Raw genomic sequence first — 25,010 nt, 5'->3', positions numbered from 1 at the left:
GTACATACACTACCAAGATATGTTAAGGTAGAGACTTATTCAGATGCAAAGCCTGCACTATCTGGGCTAAAATGGCTTACATTTACATGTCACAACATAAATCAGGAATAAATTATAAAAATAAACAAACATAATGTGGTTGCTTTATCAGCGCTGGGATTCATGTTTTGCTTGTGTTTGTTTTGTGCTATTGAGGCCAAGGTATTCCTTCCAGAATATGTGAGACTTCAAGCCTATCTGGCAGGAACAAGTCCAGTTTGTGTCAGACACTTTAAAGGACAAAAAGGACAGGGTGACAGGTGGAGAGTTTAAAAGCCCTAACCTCCATCCAAGTGTGAACATGGGCCATCAGCATGAGAGGAAAAACTGAACGTGGACATTGGATTGACAGAACTCTTGATACAAATACTTTACTTAGAATTGCTGTTTTAAGACTTCTGCTATTGGAAGGCTTGAAGCTTCACAATTAGAGGGTCAGTTCATCAAAATGAAATAAATGGTATTTTTCTAAGCCAGCTTTAGTGAGCTCTAGCTGTGCAGAAAGTTTTCATTTTGCTCGGGTATGGAGAAATCTATTTTGGAGATTCTTGTCTTCACCCAAATACAATAGAGGTCAATCCAATTTCATTTATGGTGCTCACAGTATCATACCACAACAACATCTACTTCCACAAATAATGTCCCGCTTACTTGTGTAATCCACAAACCTCACCGGAATCAGTTTTCATTAAAACTACTTTGTACCAAAGCTATAGTCCCTATGAAAACCCTATGTTGTGAGGGTATTCTGTGGTGAATATGATTTTATGACACTATGTTGCCATCTGTATTAAAAAATGTCAGATTTCTTCCCCTTATACCACAACTGGTGTTCAAAATTCAAAGGATTTGAAGTGCTATGGAGTGAAACTTACTCAAGGGTGACATCTTTGTGTATAAAACTGGCCACAAATAAAGGACAACAGAGATGCATAAATGGAAATTTGGGAGCACTAATATCAAATCCAAAAAAAACAAGCACTTACTCATGAACAGGTGGCCTTCATGAGGCTGAGATCAGCAATTGATCACTCATGCAACACTCTTGCATGAGGCCCATTGTGACTGAAAAGGAACCACTACTGTTATCACTGTGCAGTGCTGTGAGCAGTAACTACAAACAAAGGTGCCATCACTTCCATTGTATGAGAGTAGCACAGGTATCTCCAAACTATCCGCATGGTTAGATATGGCTTAGCAAGACAATATGATTTGGGTAGCCACTCAGAACAATGATGCTAATTTAAATCTGAGAGGAGTATTACAGTGTCCTGTCTTCCCCTCAGGCTGAATGAAGCAGCTGAGGGCTGAACAGTGCACTCAGGGCTCAGCTGCAGTGTTCACACTGGGCCGACACGGTAAAGGGCTTTAACGTAGCTCTCTACTCATCTCATAGTCATGACGCTGTCTGACTCACAAGCATAGAAAACCTCATGGGTCGACAAGAGAGATGACGGGGGGAGAAACAAATGGCATGAAAGCATGTGTCAGAACTGCTCAAAGATTCTGGAGCTTTTTACATTACTGTGGTGCAGAGATGCAGTGGCCATAAATTAAATGCCTGCAGAGCACACTTATTGGAAAATCCTGAGGGGTAAAATGGAATTACCGGAGATGATCTGTCTCTCTGCACAGTGCATTGGCCCTTTAAAGGGTAGGGTAATAGGTTTTTGGGTGGGGGCGAGGGCGGACGTGCACATACATTTTGGAGCAGCATTACATCCTTCAGGTATCATGGGGTAAGATGGCAGATCGAATGAACATAGATTGAAGTAATACTTGAGGTGAGGGTGGGCGGCAGTGGAGCACACTGAAAAGAGGGGGACATGTATCTTTGTTTGAAAACTGAGAGTTTGAAAAGATTTGAAAATTGCTGGATAAAAATATCATTTTAAGAACCCACATCTAATGTTGAAGTATATATCCCAATAAGAAAATGTTGACGTTTATCAAACAAATCTTTATAATTACATCGCCATTCATTGCTGCTAAACATCGGCTTTTTGCCAATTAAGCCTTCAATTTCCTCAGTGAGTCATTGGCTTGGTGAGTGTGTTTGTGTGTGTGTGCGCGTGTGTGTGGGTAGACCAGGGAAAATAAGTGTGATGAGCACTCTCTCAACCTCCAGTATTACATCTCTACTTTCTCTCAGACTAATGGCAGCCTGCCTGGATAACACGAGAATTATGTCCTTGCATCCTACGCGCACACACAGTAAAGCATGCATGCAGTAAAACACGTGCACACGCTTCACATCAAGTACATTTGCACACACACGTTTTCCTGAATTCGAGCACATAATGTACGCAGACATCGTGGTGGTTTATAGCAAGGTGACGGGGGGGTTTGAATGGCAGTGAATGCGAGGGAGGACGAGATACGGAGCATGTAAGGAGATGAAGTCTCTCTCTCTTATTTGACCTCATAAAGCTGTAGACAGTAGTGAGCCACGTGTAGCCTCAGCATAATTTCAGCTGCACTGAAAGAGTGACCTGAGCTGCACATGGGAGGCCGTAACATAGTGACAGACAGGCCTTTGGCTCTCTTTGCTCTTCTCTGACTGAGCTCATGACACTCTGCCTGGCTGCAAACACCTCACAGCTATCACTAAAATGGTCTCATCCTCCTCCTCGCTTTATACTCTCTGCCTGATCTGACTTTTATTCATTTGTTTTCGCTCCCTTTCTGCCTTTCTCTTGTCAACTGTCCTTGTCTCATTTCCATGAAGTCGACGCGCCACATGCCTTATAATATCAACAGTCACTGTTGATGGTGTCGTGTTAACATAACACTGATGATAATGACTTCATTACATTGAACCAGAGACGTCTTACAAAATGAATAATTAATATAACAAATTCATTACTCTCTAGTGTGAAGTCAAATTAGAAGATTTCTATTTTACACATAATTTCATGAAAAATGACAGCGTTCTGAAAATAAATCAAAGTAGTTTTACAATTAATTAACCAATTAATGAGAAATTGCTCTATTAAACTGTCAAATTGAACAAGAACAAAAATCAGACAACATAGGCAGCAGCAGCCATGAGGATGAGCTTGATGAAATTCAGCGTGCTCCTCTGGGAGCCCCGTTGTATTTCAGGGGCCCCATCTTTACGCATAAATGATCCGGCTTTGTCCCGAAAAGGAGGCACAGGCAAGACAATCTGATAGACAGGTTGGCCAGCATGGGGGCTTCAGTTCTCTCCAAAGTCACTCCAGTCTCTCAGGAAGCTTCTCTGCTATTGTCAAGGTCAAAGGAAGACTCTGTGTCTCTTTTTTATTCATGTGGTGTGTACGAGTCTAGCTGTCATGGAGATGAGCGGTCCAGACGTTGGCTCTGTGGCTTTTCTGACTCTGTTCTCTCTCTTGTCTTTCTCACTCCGTTTTCCATTCAGGAGGAACAAATGTATCAGCGGCGAATGAGGAGGCCGCGGTAGCTGATAAGCAGCTCTCCGCTCTCTGATGAGCTTGCAGTGGAGGCAGCATGGCTCCAGGGCAAAATGGCAAACTCCCCTAAGGCATTCCAGCTACGGCTAGAGACTGTGTGTGTCTTTCTGTTTGTCTTTGTCTTTGCTCAGCACTTCATCCCTTGCCATGCAAGCGAGAACAAACACATACTCACATGCACACACTTACTCTCTCTTACACACACACACGCACACAACACCAAGGCGGCAAAACAACTTTGGGTCCAGGGGACTCTCAATCATGATGAAAACACCTGCAAGGATTTGAAGTAGGGATGAGGACATTAGGGAATTATGGTATTCCCTCCCCGGAAAACAAGGCAGATAAAAAAAAAAAAAAAGACATACTTGCGCTATCAGACTGTATACAGTTATACTCCCAGTCATATGCATATGCATACACATCTAGAGACACTAAAAAGGTCTGTAGCTGACACATACACACATACACATACACACACACCCACACACACACTTGTATGCAGACAGGTAAACCACGGAAACAAAACAGCCCGTAAAGACCAAAAAATATGTGCATGAAGGGCAGAATACTAGGGGAATACTTAGATCTATATCAAATGAATACATTAGTGTAGGATGGTGTTAACCTGTGAAAGTGGTGGTTCAGTAAGATGTCTTAGATGTGCTTTTGTTTTGTCCTTTGTTTATGACTCTGAAATGTCTTTTTTTATTAGACTAACCATGATTTATTAGCATATGAAAAGGCTGTTTTGCAGCAAAAACTCAAGAGTTAGCAACAGAAAAATATAGCAGCTTGGGAGACAAAAATCCCTCTGCCCACAGAAGACAGCGGGGCTTTGGCGAATTACCACCCAAAGTGTAGAATGTATGATTCTTTTGTTTTGGCCCTTTGGTGAGTTTTAAAACATCCCCAGTCATGGAACATTTTCACTGCTCATTAAAATGGAAATGTGGTTAAATTGCCCTACATGGGGAGGAAAGGTAATGACGAGGGTTGACCTTTTTTCTCCAGTTTCAGATACATTCATTTGAGCGGGAAGAGGAAGGAATGGCTGCTGGCCCTGTGTTAGGAACCAAAGTCTTCACACACCTGCAAGAGAGAGAGGGGAAGGGAAAAAAAAAAAAGCGACACAAATGCGCCCTATGAAAAGAACAGATTGGATCAACAGCTGGTGGGAGGGGAAGCGAAGGCAAACCTTTTCACCAGGTCCTTGAAATACAAGCTGCAGGAAGCTAGAACATTTTGGTGGACTTCAAACTCTTTGCCTTCAACAATAATTTTCAGGTCTGTAAACTCTTTCGCTCTGCGCTGTTGGTTCAACTCCTTCAACATCTCTGTAGAACAAGAAAAAGAAACAGACAATGCCACATTTGGGTTTAGAATTTCCTCTCTTCCATACATACATGAGCAACAATAGCATGACAACAAAAAAAACTGAACAAAAATGTTGAAAAGTGCAGATTGTGGAACACAATATTGCTGGCAAGTCTTAAGGAACAATGTTCATTATATGATAATGAAGAAGTGACATGTACACATTTGATCAAACATTTCAGCAAAGGCAAAATGACATGTGTATAAAATATGTAGCAGAAAGGGGCACATGTAAAAAAAAAAGAGATTAGCTTTCATATTCTATACTGTGCCAGGGATATACAGTATGCAAAGCATGCTAGTGGATAACATAGATGAGATCAAAACCCTATCATTATTATGAGAAAAGACGCTTGTATAGCTGTATTTGACCTCTGTAAATTTACACTGCAGCACTAGGACTTCAATGAAGAGAAGCTGAATGAGATATTAAAAAAAAAAAAAGAGTCTAAAAGAAGTGTGAGCTGAAAACAGACACTGTCAATGCATTATTCATATTGAAATAAAATTCTTTGGCTTGCCCCGCTCGGTTGAGAGTTGACCTTCAAATGTCACTCAATGAGAAAACAATTGCTTATCCCCAAATTCCAACTCCAGCTTCTCTCTCTCTCGCTCTCCCTCTCTTAGGAAAATGCACCCCCACCCTTGTCTTCCTCTCTGGAAAGAACTAAAAAAAAAAAAAAAAAAAAAAAAAAAAAAACAGGGACGAGACACAATCTGAGAAAACATGCTCGAAGCAAACCAATGTGCTGTTGAAGGCCATAGTACACAATGAGTTGTACAATACGGTGTAGCAGCACCATGTTGGGCATGGCCTTACTGTAGCGCTGGGTCGTTGGCACTTGTTTCTCCGTGTCTTAATGAGGCACCATGAGGGGATGCTGAGAGTGAAAATCAGCAGGAGAACAGCAACTTATTCTACAGCCTTAGGAGGGATAACCAACACTGCGGCTCGGTTAATCTCCTATCGAGAATGGCGCTAAAAGAGAACACTAAGAGATTCAAATAGTAAGCCACAGACATGATAATGTGGAGCATTACGATTATAGAGGGAGCCAGGTCCCTTACTGTCGTCTTAGAATTAACAGAGCATTTCACTGAGACTGCAGGCTGTGATCCATAGTAAACACCTATTTGGCACAAAGTGCAGTCTCTGTGGAATAAAGGCACGTATTCTATGCCGGGGAAAGATAAATATAAGATACAAGGTGATTTAGATAAGAAACAGTGGCAAATCCTCCTTTGATCAGCAGAGAGGGTTACTTTTCTTGAAACTTGTCTGGACTCTACCTTCAGTGTCAATGCAAAGATTCATTTGTGGTCAGTATTGTCATATGTAACAAGCGAGGTGTCCGTGTGTGTGTATGTGTGTGTATGAATGAATATGTGCTATACGCAGCCATTTAGCCATAAAATGTGGGAAACTAATCAGACTTGAAGGAGTTTGTCTTTATCATCCCAAAAGTGGACTGTGTTCACGGCAGACACAAAGCAGGGATTTAATTAACCTGGAATGACTCGTCCCACTATTTGGCTGAAATATCCACTCATTTAGTTCCTTCCATTCTTCTGACTGACACTGGGAGCTCAGCTCTGAATTAATTCGGTAGATGAAATTATACAGTATAAAGACACATGACAAATAAGGTGCAATTCAGAGGCGTGCTTTGGTAAAAGCCTTTTTCTGTGAGCAGCACATCCTTCAGACTTATCGCATCAAGGGATTAATGGCCATAAAGAAAATGACCTGGATATTAAACATGCTGAATACCAAATAAGTTTGAGGGGGGGGTAATAGATCCAATTTTTGACAATATGTCTGTTGTACGTTGACTAGATGCACAGCTGCACGGTTAGAGTGATCCATATACATGCACATGCAAACACAAAGGCTGGCATTTCCTTGTCTTTCATCCATCTCCTCTCCACTCTCCACATTCCACTCCACTGCTGCTTGTCAGTTGGCAAGCTATCTGATTACTGTGCGAGCACGGACTGTGAATAGTGAATACACAGTAGTTTTGAGTTTGCATTAGTGAATCTCCAGCAACCGATATGGCTCTCACCTCCAATCAGCCACACCACATACCATCCATTTGCCCCAAGAATAAAGAAAGGGAGAGGGGGAGACTGAGAACTCCACTTGTCAGCAAACAATGGCTGCCTCCCTCGGAGCCGTGCAGATACACCTGAATGCGTGATGGAAAAGCTAATTATGGCTTTTCTGGGGGGTGGACTGGTTAGCTCCGCAAAACACTTCATCAGCACTGGGGACCATGAAATGGCACATGGCATTCCCTTTCTCAGGTTTGGCATGGAGCGTGGTGAGGCACAGCTTTGTTCAATGGGACCATGGCAGCTTTGAAACACCAAACGTCTCAATATTCTCAAAGGGAAACTCTCTTGGTGAGAGATCAGATGGATAAAACAGTGGTATGGTTTGTTTTGTGGGGTGTACTCAGACATTCTCATAGTGTTATACTGTGTTACAGTAGTGGAGTATATCATAGGCTGCCAACAGTGATGAAATGTGCTAGCTTAGATTCCTTCCCCTAAGCTGTTCACAATAATAACAAGACCCTGAGCTGGCTCTTTATGATTGGTTGATGCATTGCACAAGGGGTACGAAAACAGCGCCAGCTCTGATGTTTAGCCTAGTAACTCTACACCACTGTCAAACATCTCAGAGCGCTGTGGCCAATGGTGTCCTCGGGTGTGCTTTCCAGTAACCTATCAGCGTGCACCATGCCTCCCTACTATAAAGGTGCAGTAAGTTGTTTCCTGGGCTGAGATAGGCTGCAGTAAAGGGGTGACGCAGCACGCCATTGGTTGCCTAACTTGAAGCCATCTTAGAGTTCTTGTATTGTACACGCACCTCCGTAGACCCACCATTTTGTGTTGACACCAAAATTAGCATTTAGAGATACATCTTCATGAGTTCATTGCAAAATCCAGTTTAAGCCAGTTAACAAAAACAATAATTGTATAAATATTTCTATATTACAGAACAATGCATTGAAGCAAGTTTTTTTAATTTAGATTTCAAATTTATTATTTTCCTTGCTGACAGTGTCTGAAATCTTTCTTAAATATAAAATTCAACAACAATAAATATTAATTTCTAGTTACACTAGACTGAGTTTTCAGATACGTAGCTCCTAAATTTATATGTATTTATATAATTTATATATACCTTCAGAATTTTGAATTTCCACGGCATTATTTTTAATAAGAAAGCAAGTCATGTATTTATTAGGCAGGGCAATTAAATTGCAAATTTGCTGAAAATTGTAAATTATTGAATTATTTATTATTTTACATTATTTTTAAAAGAGCAAGAGGATATGTTAGAGAAGGTTGTTCACCAAGTCAAGTTCTTAATACACACTAAATATAGCTAAATTACTTTTTGACAATTTGACAATGAATTGTTCTTAACACTCTTGTTTTCCTGCCTATTTGTTCTCATAAATCGTGTCTAAAAGCGCAAGTAAACATGTAATCGTCCACATATCTTCCAGTTGGCTGAAATTCTATGTCGCGCAGCAGAAAGGACAATGATGTGTTCACGTTGACCTTTTTGTTCTCTTTTAAACTTTCAACAATCAATTTCTACCAAATTATCCAGAATAATCCATGCTAGCCGATCAATAATTCAATATTCAGTTCAGTCATAATGGGTTTTCCTGAGCTTGAAGAAGTCCAAATTATAACACATTATTTTCCTAAAAGCAGTGATTATTTTCAACACCATGCATAAAGTACAATGAAATTACCTTTAATCTTCAAACCGACTAAGTGATAGACCTATAAAGTTTTATTAATATTTCTAAGTACTTCTGTTGTTAGAGCAGGACAAATTCCTTAACAATAATTTCAGATTGACAAAAATGATTTTTTTTTCCAGATTAATTTTCAATAATATAAGATTTTTCTGTATTTATTTCAAAATGTTCTTTTGATAACCCAAAAATATGAAATGTTAAAAAGAAACATACATTTCCTATTTCAATTACATTTACAATTATTCTAAATATATTTGTATTTCATGCCAATTGATGCCACCATGATCAAAATTCTGAAAATAAACATAAATAAATAATAATAATTTTAAAAAATGGAACACTTTCAATGATCAGTGTGTTAACTGACATTCTCTAAGCGTATTTGAAGGTAGCAGCAGCAGTAGTACAGTAGCAGGACTGGAGCAGAATGGACTGAGAAAGTCTGATAAAAAACGTCCTTTTTCGTACAAAAGGCTTTAGATAAGTATGGACGTTTGAGAAATTCCATTTCAAACAGGAACTTGCAACAGAATAAGAAGAGTGGACCAAGAGCATGATTCAGAGCAAATGCACACAAAAGAACTCTTTCCAAGCAGTGGTAGGCTCTGCCAAAATGTATTTCCCTGCAGAGACCCCACAGCAAAACACTATATGATAATATCAGGAAGATTTATGAGAGATAGTCCCATGTGAAGGGAAACACTGATCATAAGAAAGAGAATTGGGATGAATAAATGATCTGATGTCAATTAGGGTTCACTTGTTTTTGTCACAGAATCCAAAACAATGTAGATCTGAGCAGCAGAGAGATGGATATTTGGAGGCTGCATTTCCCCTGTTGACTTTAATAAGGCAAACACTTTCCCTGTTTCTGATTGCACACATTCAACACACCCACATACAGCATGCAGGCAGAGAGATGGTCAAAAGTTCACTATCAGCACAAGCTGTTGGATCGTGTATTTTCTCTATTGCAACCTCAGGTCAAAACTAATGGAAGGAAGAAGAGAAAAAAAAACCTCAAATTTCAGCTCTGATGCCAAGGAGACATTTGCACAAAATCTCCTTAAAGAATACATTTTTAAGCCTTTTATTTCTGTTTCATAGTTTAGAAATGATGAAATAAAACATTTCTTGAGCTGGTATAATGGGCTTTTGTGAATGAGCTTGTTAAAAGAGCAAAAATCCAATAAAAAAAAGAGCAGTTTAAATATAAATGCACACTTATGGACTTTTTGTACATATTTTTAAACTTTGGGGAAATGTTTAGTCAGAATAAGACAACAAAAAACATACAGTATTTAATTAATTAACAGAAATGCATATTTTTGCAAATTAGTTATATACTATACATGACATACTAAACTGTATATTTACATGTTTCTTTGGGATTCAATTCTTTTAGAATTGTATTAGTATGCATTTTGTTAAGCTACAAAGTTATCTTTGTAATCCAGGACAAATAGGAGAGCAACTTTATGGAAAATAAAAAGATATCTGAATACAATTAAGTTAAATTTTTACGTTTTCTCAGACCACTATAGTGACAAAGAAAATGTATTTTTATGTCTTTATATTATATTTTAGTATTACTTCAAAGAACATTTTTCTTCTTACCAGCAAAAATAAAAAGCTCACTTCAACATGTCTCCTCTGCGTTCACCAGGCCTAACTAAAGTCATTTATTAAATTTGCTTGTAAGAATAAAATGAACCAAAATGTAATTTTCTAAGAAGTTTTGTGAGAAAGTTTTTTTTCTTCTTCTGGAAATATTTTAACGTTAAATTACTGAACATTTTAGATTTTTTTTTTAAATGTTACTGACTAAACCCCTGGTAATTAAATATAAATAATAAGCATATGCAACATTCAAAGTTTAAAAATGATAATAAAAGCATATATAGTTTTCTAATTAACTCCCAAGTGTTATAAGTCTTTTTTGTTGCTATAATTCATATTTGATACAATCAATACTTAAAAAAAATCTAATATTTTAAAAATGCGTTTTCTTTATTTTATTATGTCTTTTCTCATATTTTACACAATTTTTCTCACAATATTCCAACTGTAGTACACTGTAAAACCACACTGATATTAATTTTGACCTATTTGTTAGCACAAAAGGAAGCAAGGAGGCAACCGCTTTTCAAAAAAGAACATTTCATTTTTAACGCCACATTCTTCATCTCAGGTCAGTTCATTTCAAAAGCTGTGCTTGCTAAATGTCAGGCTTTAACAGGTACAAAATGTCACGAACACTATCAGGCCACTCATCTAGATGCCATCTTCTGAACAAATGATGCTTTACGGAGATAAAAGCCTCAGATCTCAGTGTGTTACCCAATGTGTGTCATGAAGAGGGCGCAATTATTCCAAACAGTCTCTGAAACATACCTCTAACAATCACCGCCACATTCATTTCTGGAGACGTCTCAATAGTTTGTGCCTACTCCCAGCAAACCAGCTCATGCAAGGCATCAGAAATCCTCGAGACCCCTCGAGTCTCCAACTGTCCTGATTTCAGTCTGTAAGAAAGAGGTGGCACCATATAGCCTTACAGAATAGTCCATGATGAGGACGCTTTATTTCTCCCCTGCTCGAATCTGCTGAGCTGAGCTGCTTTAGCTTCAGCACTGCTGTCAAAGAGCTTGGACTGAGCTGGGGGGGGGACACTATGACAGAGAAAAAGAAAAGGGGAAAGAGAGAGTGAGGAACTTGTGCCCCTCAAAGACGCCACCTCGGCCTTTGTTGCCTTCTCCAATAGGCATGCACGAAAAAAAGGACAGCTCTGCTCTGCTCTGCACTGCACATTCAAACCTCTACATATACCCTCTGGATCGGGGGTCAGATGTGTTTATACACACACACATACACACACGTGTGCAAACAATTGGCACTAGTGGAACAAAGTCGAGGCAAATAGAATACAGGCTCAGAGGAGGAGGAACATAAACAAACAGAGCCCTGGGAGCATCCGTTGGCCTGCTGCAACACTGTGACAGGATGTCATGCAAAGATCCCTTGTTCTTTGTGTTTGTATATAGTGAGAAGCCGGACAAATCCACTAGTCACCGGCTGGTGCAGAGGCTTCCTCATTAGTCAGGCAGGGGGGGACAGTAGGTGGCGAGCGGTCATACTTGCTCAAAGAGGTTTTAACAAGAGGATACTCTTGTGGCTAGCAAACGAGAACGCCATCCTGTCTCTTCCTTCCTTCAGGTGCTGCAACATTTGGTCAAAAGTGAAAAATAGAAATTGCAGCAGACTCTTCAAATGTATAGCGAAATGGTAAAAGTAGCCAATAAATGTCTTCTGAAGACAGAAAGTAGAAATATGTACTGTATGCATGTACTGTAGGTTACAAGTCTTGCTGCTTACAGTTCACAGGAGGTTAACATTTACATTCAGTGCTGCAGTTATGACATTACAGCTCAAAGAATCTCCTTCCTGGCTCATGCAGCTCACAAGAAAAAAAAAATAGATTTACTGTAGGAGAGTTACTGCTCCTAAAACTAACAAAATTTTAGAGAGGACGAGGAGGTTTTTTTTGGAAAATGGTTGCCTAAAAAATTGCACTGAGCCTTAACCTGTCTGTGCTACTTAGATATTAAAATAATTCAGCAATTGCATATGATGCTAACATCAATAAACAAGTTACATTTTTGAAAGGAGCTGCTCTTTTTTTGCTATTTGGTGAATTTGGCCAACTTTCCATTTACAGTAAATGATGTTTTTACTGCTGTAGTTGGTTAAAATTAAAAATTAAAGAAGATCAGACAATTGCAACTTTTTGCATTTCAGATTGTGTTTCAGAAATACTTGTATTCCAGCTAATTAAAATATAATCATGTGTGTTTGGGAATTTGCTCACTGTGTGTAATATTGTTGCTGTCAAAACATTTAAAATAGCTTTTATTTCAGAGGAATAGTGCATGTACTTCATTTTATTTTATTGTAAACATATAAAATAACCCCAAAACTGGTCTCCGGAGTATTTGAGCTAAAGCGGAACTTTTAATTAAATGTGTCCTATTAAATTTTGCAACTATTGCTTATGTTTTGCCAGATATTTTTCTCAGCCGGGTAAATGACAAAAATAAAAGAGTAAATCCTGCACATCCATCATTTCTTTACAATCAATGGAGAGCGAGTCTAAACTGCAAAAGATGCATCACAGGAATAACTCCACCAGAGAAGAATAACTGGGACATGACTTCTGTTCCAAAATGGATGAGTGTTAAGTTGGAAACATTTTAAACTCAACAACAAAATAAACAAAAACAACAAAGAAAAACAAATCAAGTCATGATGCCTCTTTTCACTTCCAATTAAAATGTTCCAAGAGAATCAGAGCCACTCATAGGTCTTTATTACATCATGGCTTTTCACTAAAGACAAGTCTTAATTAGGGTGTACAGAGGTAATTCTGGTTGTGCTGATGCTTGTCACCCGGTCAGGTAACGTGACGGGAAAGCTAAATCGACTTACAGGAACCAAAAAAGCATGAAAGTAATAGGTGTAATTACGGGGACTTGACAAAGCTAGCAAGATCCAATGACACATCATTAAGGATTTGTATAGATTTATATTCCTGGAAACCTATTTTTCTTTCTTTGTGCGAACGTACAGTATGCTTGTGTGAGGGTGTGCGTGTGTGCATTGGTGTGTGTGTGTGTGTGTGTGTGTGAGTGCGTGCATGCATGTGTGTGCGTGTGGTCCCTTTATAGTTTTCTAACACGTCTTTACCAGTGCAGCACTCCTCACTTGGATGTTTTAAACCTGTTTTTTGGACTTGTGGGAATGTGAAAGTCAATATGGTGCCAACCTGCTAATGTGACAATCCTGACCAACTGTATTAACATACCGTGCTTGTAATTTTTCCATCAAACAACACCAAAATAAAACACCCATTCAAGCGTTTAGAGACACACAAATGGAAACATGTTGATGGAAAATAGCTGAGGGCAAATGTAATGGTCGCCACCTGTTTAGTCTGTGAAGCTGACCAACATTTAACCCCAGTTTATCATAGCACACCAATATTTTCCCACTATTCTACGCAAACAGACTGAGGCGATGACAGCTTCACATAAAGAAAGGTGCATACCAACTAACTTAGAATCCAAAATTAAGAAATTTGACACACCACAGATGACCCACTGACACATCACACCCACCATGCTGCTTCTCACAAGACACACAGAAGATTCTCAGCATAGATATAGTCTCAACATATATATAGTCTGTAGTCTAGTCTATGTCAAGAATGTTTAACATTAAACAGAAAAACACATGAAAAACATAACTCTATCCTGCTGTCATATGATTCATGCCAAGTGAACTAAACAATCTGACGTTTCCAACTGGACTTTGAAGGCATCTTAATGTCAATTTGTTAGGTTGGTTTGTTCAGAAAAAATATTCTCAATTCATTCTGTTTTCTGTTGCTCTGTAGAAATCGGAACAGTAAAAAAAACAGAAAAATTAGTTCACAAAATAAAGTGAGTGGAGAAATAAGATTAATGAGATGTGATGAACGCGGAATTAACTATTAATTATAAATTAATTTGTTTAATGAGCTATGATAATAAGTTGCTTTTGTTATTCTTCCCCCACTGCAAGCAGACAGAGGTGTGCAGTGAGGATGAAGGCTATGATTGGTCGATTGACAGCCAATTGCAATACTGGCTTATGACACAATGGGCAGCAACAGTATCTCCCACCAAAGAGAATCTCACAGGCCAAAATACAGAGGTGTGCTACTATTTGTAGTGGGTTGCTAATTGAATGTATTCAATGTAAACAACCGTTCTCCATGTCACATCTGAATGTTGCTGCTGGACTGTTTCTGTGGCCAACAGAAATATTTACATTTCCATGAGACATTAGCCAAACTGTTCCATAGCAACAGTCTGTGATTGGACAATTTGTTTCCTCTATCACCCTGAGCATTGTGCAAATTGCTGGCTCAAATGAAGCAAAACGGCTACACAAATGATGAGGAATTATTCCAAAACTAAGAACGGATTTAGATAAATAAGCACACTGATTAATCATCTATTAATGATTCACAATTATTCTTAAATGCCTTATTATTGAAATTCCAGCATCTTACTGTGCCATTTATTTTTCCATGCAAGAATTATTTTGATTATTATAAAGTTGGTCTGAGGAACTTTATAAAAAAAAAAGAAAATCCAATAACTTAGTTTTAATAAGAACTTCTTTTGGGAACTGAGATAAAATGCTTAAAGAAAACAGGCCTGCATGCTTTAAAAAAAAAAAAAAAGCATACCTTTTTATCACTCAAGCCAAGCTTAAGCCTTGAATTTGTGGACCGGCGTATTTGTCATAGTGTCAAAGAGGCAAGATGCCAATATGGATTTTAGTTTGTTTTTTTGAACAGTATGTCACATGAAATTGTAAGCGTGTATTGGGCCCCATTAAAGATTAGCAAACAAGCTAAAGCATTATGGAGGACGTCATTGTCAAACTGAGCTCGGGGTTGAGTAATTCATCCACCCCATAACAGATGACAATGTCATTGTGCAAAAACACACAAGCCCTGATGCAAAGAGACACACGTGCAGCCATGCATATGCAGAAACAAAACACACACGCATGTGTACCTACACACAAATACACAAGCACGTACACATCACACATGCGCACACACACACGCTCGACTTTAGGCAAGACAATGTCATAAGAGAATAATCCTTATAACAATGTTGTGCTCGTGTGGAGTCACTGGCTGGTTTAGATAACATACTGTATGCTTAGAGGGGATTTGATTTGAACTGAGTGGGTGTGCAACACTTCTCCATCTTCCTTTTTAATTAAATTGCTAAGTTACTATTTCATATAAATTACTGCAAGGGCCAGAGTTCTGTCTAACCCACATTATAAACCCCCAGTGGAAAAACAGGGCTAATAGAGTGAAATGAATCATCTGGACATAGGTCTGGTGCATCAGTATGAATACAACCTTTCAGAGAACATCTGCGCAAACTATGTTTCATTTGTACTTCACCTTGAGAGGGTTGACTGAGCATCTGAACAAGTTCTTTTGGAGCATTCGGTTGTGCATGTGACCAACTTTGAGTGTGTCGCACTTACTCACAAGCACGACCGTGCGTGGCTCACAGTACGTACAAAAGCAGGTTTCTGTTTGTCAGTTTTGTTGCATCACTTCTGTTCCAAGCAGTCACCCAGAATGAGATTTGACCTTAAGCCACAACATGTCAACTTCATAAATATCAAACTTGTCTCAAGGCCCTCAATCAGGTTGCCTGTCTGTCATCCAAAGAGTTTTTACCTGACTAGAGAAAATGGTCACGACAAAAACCACTAAAGTAAACTTAGCTATTATTCTTATTAGAGCTGTGCTTGACATTTTCTTATAATTTAGTTTACACAGACTGAGCAAGGGCACCTCCATGACAGGTCACATAGTTGTTGTAGGGACCTGAGCCAGTGATTAGAGAGGCACTGTCAACATGCCATGGTATTAGGAGGTGTACTGCAGGGCAGCACAGCATTTTACTGCCATAACAGCAATAATCCAGTTTTTATGAAGCCAAATGACTGCAACTCAGGTCCAAAAGTCCGATATTTTGTTATTCAACATTTCAGTTTTTGCACTTCGTCAGCACCACAATCAACACCTTAAAAATTCCAGATATAAATGTGAATATTTTATTTGTCAACACAGCACAAAGCAGCTCTGAACCTCAAGGTCTCTAACATAGCCACTATATAAAAAAAAGTCAAATAAAATGTAGGGTACTTGAGTATACAATTTGTTGTTTTCACTGCTTTTCAACTCAGAAGTGCAACCTGACAAAGAGTGCTTTGGGTGATCAAAGGTTTGTGAGTGGGACAAAAGACCCAGACCCCAGCCACTGCTGCCGTTGTGCAGGATGAAATGAAGCTGTGCCAGCTCTGCAGGTTATATTGGCATATAAACTACACAATCCTCTCCGGGTGACTTTACAGCGAGACCACAAATATACCAGAAGTTCAAAGTTCTGGCTGAACTACTCCTCCTGAACTGTAAATGAGAATACTCAAATATGGAAAATGAATATGGAAATTATGTGCCTGCTCCTTTAAGAATGTCTGTGAGGTTATTTTGGTTAATATTTCTGGACTATTTAAAGCACAGATAACATAAAACAAAGTGCAAACTCTACTTAAGCGCTAATTAAAAGTTCAAAGTTACTTTCTCCTCTGTCGCTTCCAACAGCAGCCTGGAACCAAAGGCATCAGCTGTGCCAAGCCTTCTGCTAGTCCTCACATTCAGGAACCAGGCACGTATCAGTGGTCGAGCACAGATGCCAGTGTATGTGTGAGAGAATGTTGTTATGCTCCCCAGATTGCCTTACACCTCCGTCGTGTTTATGGGTTTGCTGTGTGTATATTACGTACAAGCTTTGCACATGGGGGATACTTTCCTCTGTGGGCTACATTTCTTTCAAGTTGACCCTAAACAGCAGGGCAACACAACTACACACACTGAAAAACAACAACAACAACAAGAAAAAAAAAAGTCCCATGTCACCAGAACAGCTTAAGATAAATGTCACAACTTCCCCCTGAAGACAATGTGTGTTTACTGGGTAACTTTGTGAAAGTCACAGCAGCCCAAGCATAAAGGTTAGTGTTGGGGTTAGGTTGTATGTGGGAGTCTTCTCAGCAGACTGCACACCTGAGATGAGCTCCCAAAGCCTGCCGTGGAGTGAGGCAAGTAATCTTTGCATTTCATCAGATTTCTTTTTCTTTCTGCTTTCTTTCATTCCCCCCTCCCTCCTTCCCCTCTCCTCCTTTCCATCTGCCTCTCTCTTTCTCCATCTCTCTCCGGGGATAGAAAACAATCTATTAGACGACTGGACTGCCCCACAAATTCTGATTGTGTCCAACATGCTCCAATGCTTATGCATCGCCGATGTGTCCTTGTAAAGTTGTAATATAAAGTTTAACACCCCTACGATACTTTTTATCCCGCACTCCGGCAAGCTGCATTACATGAGAAAACATGAGAGTATCCGAGAGAGAGAAGTGTGGGTACAATGATGACTGGAACAGAATTATGATAATAATCAACACTATAATTCAGAGCTGCAGCCTCTAGCAACAAAACACATTCTGTAAACTTAATAGGGCAATGGGATATTGCTATTTTCTGCATCTCATCCTGCTCTATGTCTCTGCTAAGGCAGACTTTAAGTCTGTCAAGCTTACAGAGTGCACCACAAGCCTACAAAGATCTCTTGATTGCAAGTCAGGCCATTATCATTTGTCTAAGTCACAGAAGAATTATATATCTTCACATGCTAAGCCTGTTGCTCTGCTCTGTGGAATAATGAGTTGGGGTGGGGTGGGGTGGGGGATAATGTCTCGTCCTATCATTAGTATTTATTAGATGCCCTGCGTGCATTTAAAAGTTTCTGACTTAGGGAAAAAGTTTCTCTAGCCACTCAGATAAGTGAGCACACCGCGAACATTAGTGAACTAATACTGCTGAACTTCTTCTGGATTTTTTTTGCTGAGATGTTGCGGCGCATCTGCTTCTGTTTTGGATACCGAATCCCCTCCCTGTTGCAATTATGCCTTCTCATTAGAGAGAAACATCCGCTATTGACTCGCTTCCTGGTAACATCTGCCGTGTTTACACTCGGCCTCATTGATAATGCATTACTGCCTATTTCATGGCTGATGTGCGGAATAACACATCGACATTTGACTCGTGGCAATTAATCCTTTCATATTAGATAGACATGAAGTGCTTGAGATTCACACCCATTTGAGGTGTAACCTCCATTCACTTTGACATGACTTTACACACAAATCAATTTGCTCCCACATAACTGAGGGCAGTGGACGTTTCATGTAGGTAAATGGCACTGTTCCAGCCAGAGACCTCTCCCGAATACTCAATGCATGATACTACAGCTCTGAGCAACACGGCGTCACAATTCATCACACTTCCAGGTAACACATTTACTCTGCATGTGTAGTCTATAAACTGGGATGGGACCCTGATTCATATGGGGCTCTAAATTTTCCTGAAAAATGCTAAAAAATTAGTTAGTGCACTCAACTGTTTAAAAAGTACATTTACAAAAGTACTGTACGGCTTATAAAATATGTAACATTGTTATGAACTACTAACAAGATAAATAGTCCATCTCAGTCATATAAAACATTGGTTCCCAAACTTTTTTGTCTGACATACAGTGCTTTCATCAGCACCACCAAATCTGTTTGGAATTGATTTGAAACTGGATGTTATTTAATACTAATTAATAATTAATTATATCAAAGTGGATATTACAATAGTTTTTTATACAGTTGAACAGCTAATGTTTAGGTTTAGTTGGTCAAATGTGTAATTGTTTCAAGGAGTGGAAGAAGCTGGACGTCGACCATTTGTTCATTAATTTACGACAACTATTTCAACCATTTATTCATTATTCTAGCTGAGCTTTTTTCAATTGTAGAATTGATGTTGAGCAAAGCAAGCAAAATGAAATCAATTTTTCTTTTTCTTTTTTTTTCTTTTTTTCTTTTTTTTTTAATGAATAGAAAATATAATTAAACTGAAATGGGAAAGCATGAGAGTGAAACCTTTATTTTCAGCTCTTTTTCTTTTGATCACATTTTTGACAGACGGGACCTTGAGCGTCTGCAAGTTAATCACAAACCGTTACAGATGATTGAAATGAAAAGACGTCCCATAAAATATGAAGTGCTTACAATTCTTAACCAACTAGCTGAGGTTCTGGACAAAAAGTGCAGACTTTTTGCACAGGTAATAAGGCAAAAAAGACTGACAGACAGTCTGATTGGGCGTTTCAGATGAAAACAGCCATCTGCAACTTGCATCCAGCTGTCAGAGGCAAATGAGCAATCTGGCATGACTGGGCTGTTTTCTTTCCTCCTTAATCCTTTCGTCTCTTAAATTTTCTACTTCCATTTTGCTAACCAAGGCATTACGGGGCAAAAAAAAAAAGGCTATTAGAGAAATGGCTAAAAACTCCAGCATCAATGGATTAATGGAAGTGTAGAGAAAAGTTAGAGAAGTACAGAACAGGTGGCAGAGATGTTGAGGCAAGTAGATACAGAAGATGGGGGGGCAGAAAACAAAGGGGAAGAAAGCAGAGGCTATAAGTGGGTAGGGGAAGCAGGTGGATGTTAGGATAGCAGAAAGGGGGAGGGGGGCTGGAGAGGATGCTGAGAGACAACAGCATGGGAGGGATGACACTGGGAGTGGGAGTGGAGCCGAGTGAAAGAAACAGACAGACAATGGCAGTGAAGAGGACAGGTGGGGAGGAAGGAAGGAGGAGAGTATAGGTTCAGGAGAGGATGAAGGAGGGAGGGAGGCGTGGAGATAGTGCCCCCGCTAGCGTGGCAGAGAGCCGGGCGGCTGCTCCTTGGCTGCACTGCATCTGTGATTATGCATGTAGGAGCCGGGCTGTGAGGCTCCAGGTCCTGCGACTGTGCCGCCACTGAGCTTTATCTTGAAATACCGGTGATTAATGAAGCTGCTGCCACGTTCTGCATGGAGGAGGTGGACGAGGAATGATCAATCTTAATGAGCTATCCACCGTTCCTATATTAACTGTGGGGGGATATAATGTATGGGGCTCCTGGCGGGGCTCCTCTTCTTTAAAATACGATAACGAGGGAGAGAAAGAACGAGGGCGAGCAGCTTTCCTTCCTCCGCTTATGACACACGGCTGCTGCTCACCTCGCGTTTCCTCTCTTCTACCTCCCCCCCCTCTTTTTGCTGTCTCCTGAGAGCTGGAGCCGTACTAGAAACAGTTAGACATCTCAATGGAAGCCATCCTTAGCAAAGTTAAAGAGACAATGTCAGGTAGCTGCTGAGCATACATCTGCAAACAAGCACAGCGGTCTCCAGAACGCTCCTGCCGTTCTAAAATGAGATGTTTGAGTCGATATCATTCATACTGTATGTAGGCCCCATATGGACTCATGTACTCGTGTGCCAAGGTTACTTACATCACCATGGAAGTGCGCATATTAATTTAAGAGAATTACCTGCACATACTCAGTCCACAGTGATTGGAATAAATTTCAACCTCATTAATAATTTGCAGTAATCCCAGCTTCAGTTTCTCCTAGAACTACCTAGAAATATGGAATGCTATGAGCGAGAACACACTTTCAAATCCATGCATTTAATATTTCCAAGTTAAGCCTGTTTTGGAATCATAATAACTCTAGTTCTGCTTTAGCTAATCCTGATGTGGATAGCTTTAAGATAATCGCTCAGCACAACACCACAGTGACTTTAATTAATTTACCACTGCATATTCCACACACGCTGATCCGAGTCAGCATATTGAAAATTGAAAAGTAAAAAAGAAAAAAAACCTACAACTCCGAGAACACTGAATTCAGTATGTATTTGTCACATTAAAAAGCATACTTTTGTATAATTTGCAGTGAGGATGTGTTGGAGATCCTCTGCACTCCGTCAAGTAAAGGAGAGACGGAGGGAGAGAAAGGAAAGGGGAGGGTTTAATGAATGTGCTTGCTATGATTAATGGTCTCAGTGCGGCTATCACAAACTGGCTGTGTTTTTAATAACTGGTTTGAAAGGCCTGTCATGCCAGCAGTATATTCTTGCGGTTGAATCGAAATGAATATTTATGCATCACTAATAATACTGATAATACTGTAAGCTTTACGTCTACTTAATAACTGTAGCTACTTTAGTTACAGACAAATATCTCTGAGGTGAGAGATATGTAATCTGTGCACCACCTCATTATCACATCAAGTCCAACATCATAAACCAGTAACGGTACAACGACTAAAATAAGAAGCAGCTATCTCTCTTAAATTAACATCCTCAGCCCACACAGCTTGGCCTTGTAAACACACTATCTCACTAATTTGGGGATGTATAATTTCCTCACTTTGTGGTAATAATCGTAGCAATAATGTGGCAAACAGGCAAGTGGACAGTAATACCACAGTGTCAATATGCTTGGTCCAAAGGTAAACAACAATGAATACATAATAAAAATCTTACTGGGGCCAAAGTTTGAATAAGGCAGATAAGGCAGTTGAAACGGTCACAGTAGAGGAAAGGTGAGCCGGCACAGGATGTGAGGCTGCGCCAGTCTGCCTGTAGCAAAGTAAAACACTGATCTTAACTCAGCAAGGCATCTTAATTGCATCCACTAGCAGCTCCAGAGCTGCTGGGTCCCCAGATGATGGCTGATGTGAGCTGACTGGAAGATGAACTTCCTGGGCAGAGAGGAGGCTGGGTGTTGGTGGATGTGCGCGCCAGTCGAGGACACTATGTCTCTGTGCATCCCTCTTTTATCTTAGTGTGTGTGTGTTTTGTCCTTGTGTGCATCTATGCATGTGATTATCTGCGCAGATGTGTTTGGTCTCTACCTGTGTGCGTGTGTGAGACGGAGAGAGAAGGGAACAGGACCAGTAAAGGCCAGTGATGCAGAAGATAGAGTTAAAACGATGTTTGACATGAGAAAAGAGGCGAGGAGCTGCAGCACATGCTCTATACAGCAGCAGCTGGCCCAACAGATCTGTCTGTGACCCCAAACTTCAGCTCAAATAAAGCTTCCAACTCATACTGCTTTCATCTGTTCCTTATTTTTAGGCATTTAACTACAAAAACAGCATTGCCTTCAGCGTCACAGTGTGCCACTTCACCACAATGAAGCTACCCTCAGTTGTCTCAGTTCATGTTAAGCTGAGACAACAATATCAAAAATAATTCTGAGTGGCTGGCATTAGGTAACGGCAGTAACGTTTGAAACAGGGCTTGGATATGTGGAAATAATAACTTCCTTTTCATATTAATGTGTTTTTCAGTCGTGAGCTGCCTTTAAATGGTGCTCAATCATGTTTGCAGTGAGCGGGTTTGTCCCTGCTGAGCTCGGCACTTGCTTCTCCTGGCTGATATTCATCAAGACAGCCATCGATTTTAATGACTTGGTCAATAGACACACCGACTCCGCTCTCAGCATCTCCCTCTCTCTGTTCACTCTCGTTCTTTTGTTTTTTTTATTGTCCGTTTACACAACAACGTCAGTCAGCTCGTATTCCCACATTTCGCAGACTGCGCTGATAGCCATGATTGCTGTGGCTCCAGCTACAGATGTGGATAGATTATTTAAGTGTTCAGAAGATTGCCAAGATTCTTGTTTTTATCTGCGGTTGAGAGAAACAAAGAGGAGACAATAAAACATGAGCAAGGAGCGGGTGGTGTAAGGAAATTACCAATCGACTAGAATGTGTGGCGTTTGATTTGTACACTTTGACAGGCAGGTTTTATGAAACGCCCTGCTGTGGATTTAGAAACCAGGCAGGCAGGATCACAGCCTGGTGACTGGCATATCTCAGTAGGTGATGAGGTTAAAGCTTCCTTCAAGCTGCTCTGTGTGAATCTTCACACACACACACACACGCACACACACACACGCACACGCACGCACAAACATATGGCATTTACACATACATACAGTATACAAACGCACGTACTATAGACTGTAAACAGAAATACAGACAAATACCTAGACAGACACACATACAGACACACACATACACCCACAGAGATGAGCACACAGTTGTTGATGTGCCCACTGATGCAGAGCGAAGACAAATTGCTCCCTTTGAAGGCAAAGCCAAATCAAACACGGAGTGTGATTTCTGTCACTGTGGTGTTTGGCTTTAAGGCTGTGAGGCTGACATCTGACAAAACATCCATGCAGTCACACCCAAGAAGTTGTGCACGCGTGCACGCATTGCACATTTGTACGTACAAAAAATACACACACGCACAGCGGCCCGTTGTGTAGTTGCATTGAGGAGAAAGAGCTCTGTCAGCTTCTCCAAGATCCCCTCTGCCATCATAAAGCCACAAAACCTCCTCTGACACATCAGAGCTTACTAGCATTGCATCTAGAGCTGAAAGCTGGGTTTTTTTTCCTTCTTTTTTTAACGCAGCAACACAATCACTTAAGTAGTGGCTGTAGTATTTAAACCGTTTGTCCAATAACCACTCTGGAAAACCCTCTAATGTGAGACGCATGGATAGGATTCGACTGCTGCGACGAAACATAACGGCATAGTCTCTCATCATTTAAATGATTACCAGAGAACATTCTCCAAATTAATGCCTAAATTTGCTTGGGATACAATATTTTTTGGCTGTTGGAATGATAATTCATCAGCAATTCCAGCAAAGTCTTCCACATGTCAGTCAGTGGCACAGTATGAGTTTGGGCACCTCATTTATTCGCTTTCTTGGCTTTTGTCCCAGAAGCCCTGACAAGGTTCATCCTGTATGAGTGAACTAGTGTCCTGTTTGTGTGAGTGGATTTTTATTGCACTTAACCAATATAAATTTCTTGAGGACAAAATAAAACCTGTGTGTGTGTGTGTGTGTGTGTGTGTGTGTGTGTGTGTGTGTGTGTGTGGTGTGTGTGGTGTGTGTGTGTGTGTGTGTGTGTTGTGTGTTTTTGTGGGGAAAAAAAAAAAAAAAAAAAAAAGCAAGAAATACAGCATGTCTGTCTCTGTGGATGCCGTGACTTCATTTGCCACCAAGTTTTATGCCAGCTGTGTGCCTGTAACCCACAGTCTCTGCATTGGGATCAGATTTGCCAACTCTCTTATCCTCACTATAGCCATTAGAGGGCTGCAGAAACACTGAACTCTAACCCGTATCTGTATTCCCTTCACTGCACAAACTACTTTTATTTTGTTTTTTTTTGTCTAAGCAGAAAAAAGAAAAGTGCCAACACCAGGTCCAAGATAATTGTAACGGAAGTGAGCCAGAATGGGGAGGTCGCAAAAGCTGACCCTCCATATTTCACCACTATGCTGCTACAGCAGGACAGTAGGCACCGTTGCCACATTGATATGCAGTGATAATTGATTTAAAACAGTATGTGTGAGGCCTGCGGGGGGTTTGGGATGTGTGACCTCTTGGATCGTGCGAGGCAGCAAAGGGAAGGGAGGGATGAGAAGGAAAGGAGATAGAGATAATCAGAAAGACAGCAGATCACAGACAGAACGACAGCGGTGGCCAGAGACTGAGGGACAGGACGGCCCGGGGTGGCATTGTTTTGATTACAGCGGCAAAGTTAAGTGTTCCTTTCAGCAGAGAGGTCTGCCGTGCCACTCAAGAGGCTGCTGAAGAGGCGTCATGGCCACTAATTCAATGGTGCTCAACGTTTTAACCTATTTCCACTGTCGTTGTGACATTACCCTAATGACATGCTTACTAATGTCTATTCAATGCCTACCAGGAATGAAAAAAAAAAAAAACAGTTAACATGGTTGAGGAGATATTCAAGTG

At 40.2% G+C, this 25,010-nt stretch overlaps 1 protein-coding gene across 4 annotated transcripts in view; it reads right to left on the bottom strand.

The window, feature by feature from the left end:
* Nucleotides 1-25,010, bottom strand: part of klhl29 (kelch like family member 29) — a 198,059-nt gene that overhangs the window by 68,908 nt on the left and 104,141 nt on the right. For all 4 annotated transcript variants that reach the window (XM_027284236.1, XM_027284235.1, XM_027284237.1 and 1 more), the window contains one exon: nucleotides 4,690-4,828. In XM_027284236.1, coding sequence (XP_027140037.1) covers nucleotides 4,690-4,828 — 139 coding nt within the window. The remainder of the gene's footprint in view (nucleotides 1-4,689; nucleotides 4,829-25,010) is intronic.

This window comes from Larimichthys crocea, chromosome XI (assembly GCF_000972845.2).
Source record: "Larimichthys crocea isolate SSNF chromosome XI, L_crocea_2.0, whole genome shotgun sequence".
Taxonomy (NCBI): Eukaryota; Metazoa; Chordata; class Actinopteri; family Sciaenidae; genus Larimichthys; species Larimichthys crocea.
This window is presented reverse-complemented; position numbering and strand designations above follow the sequence as displayed.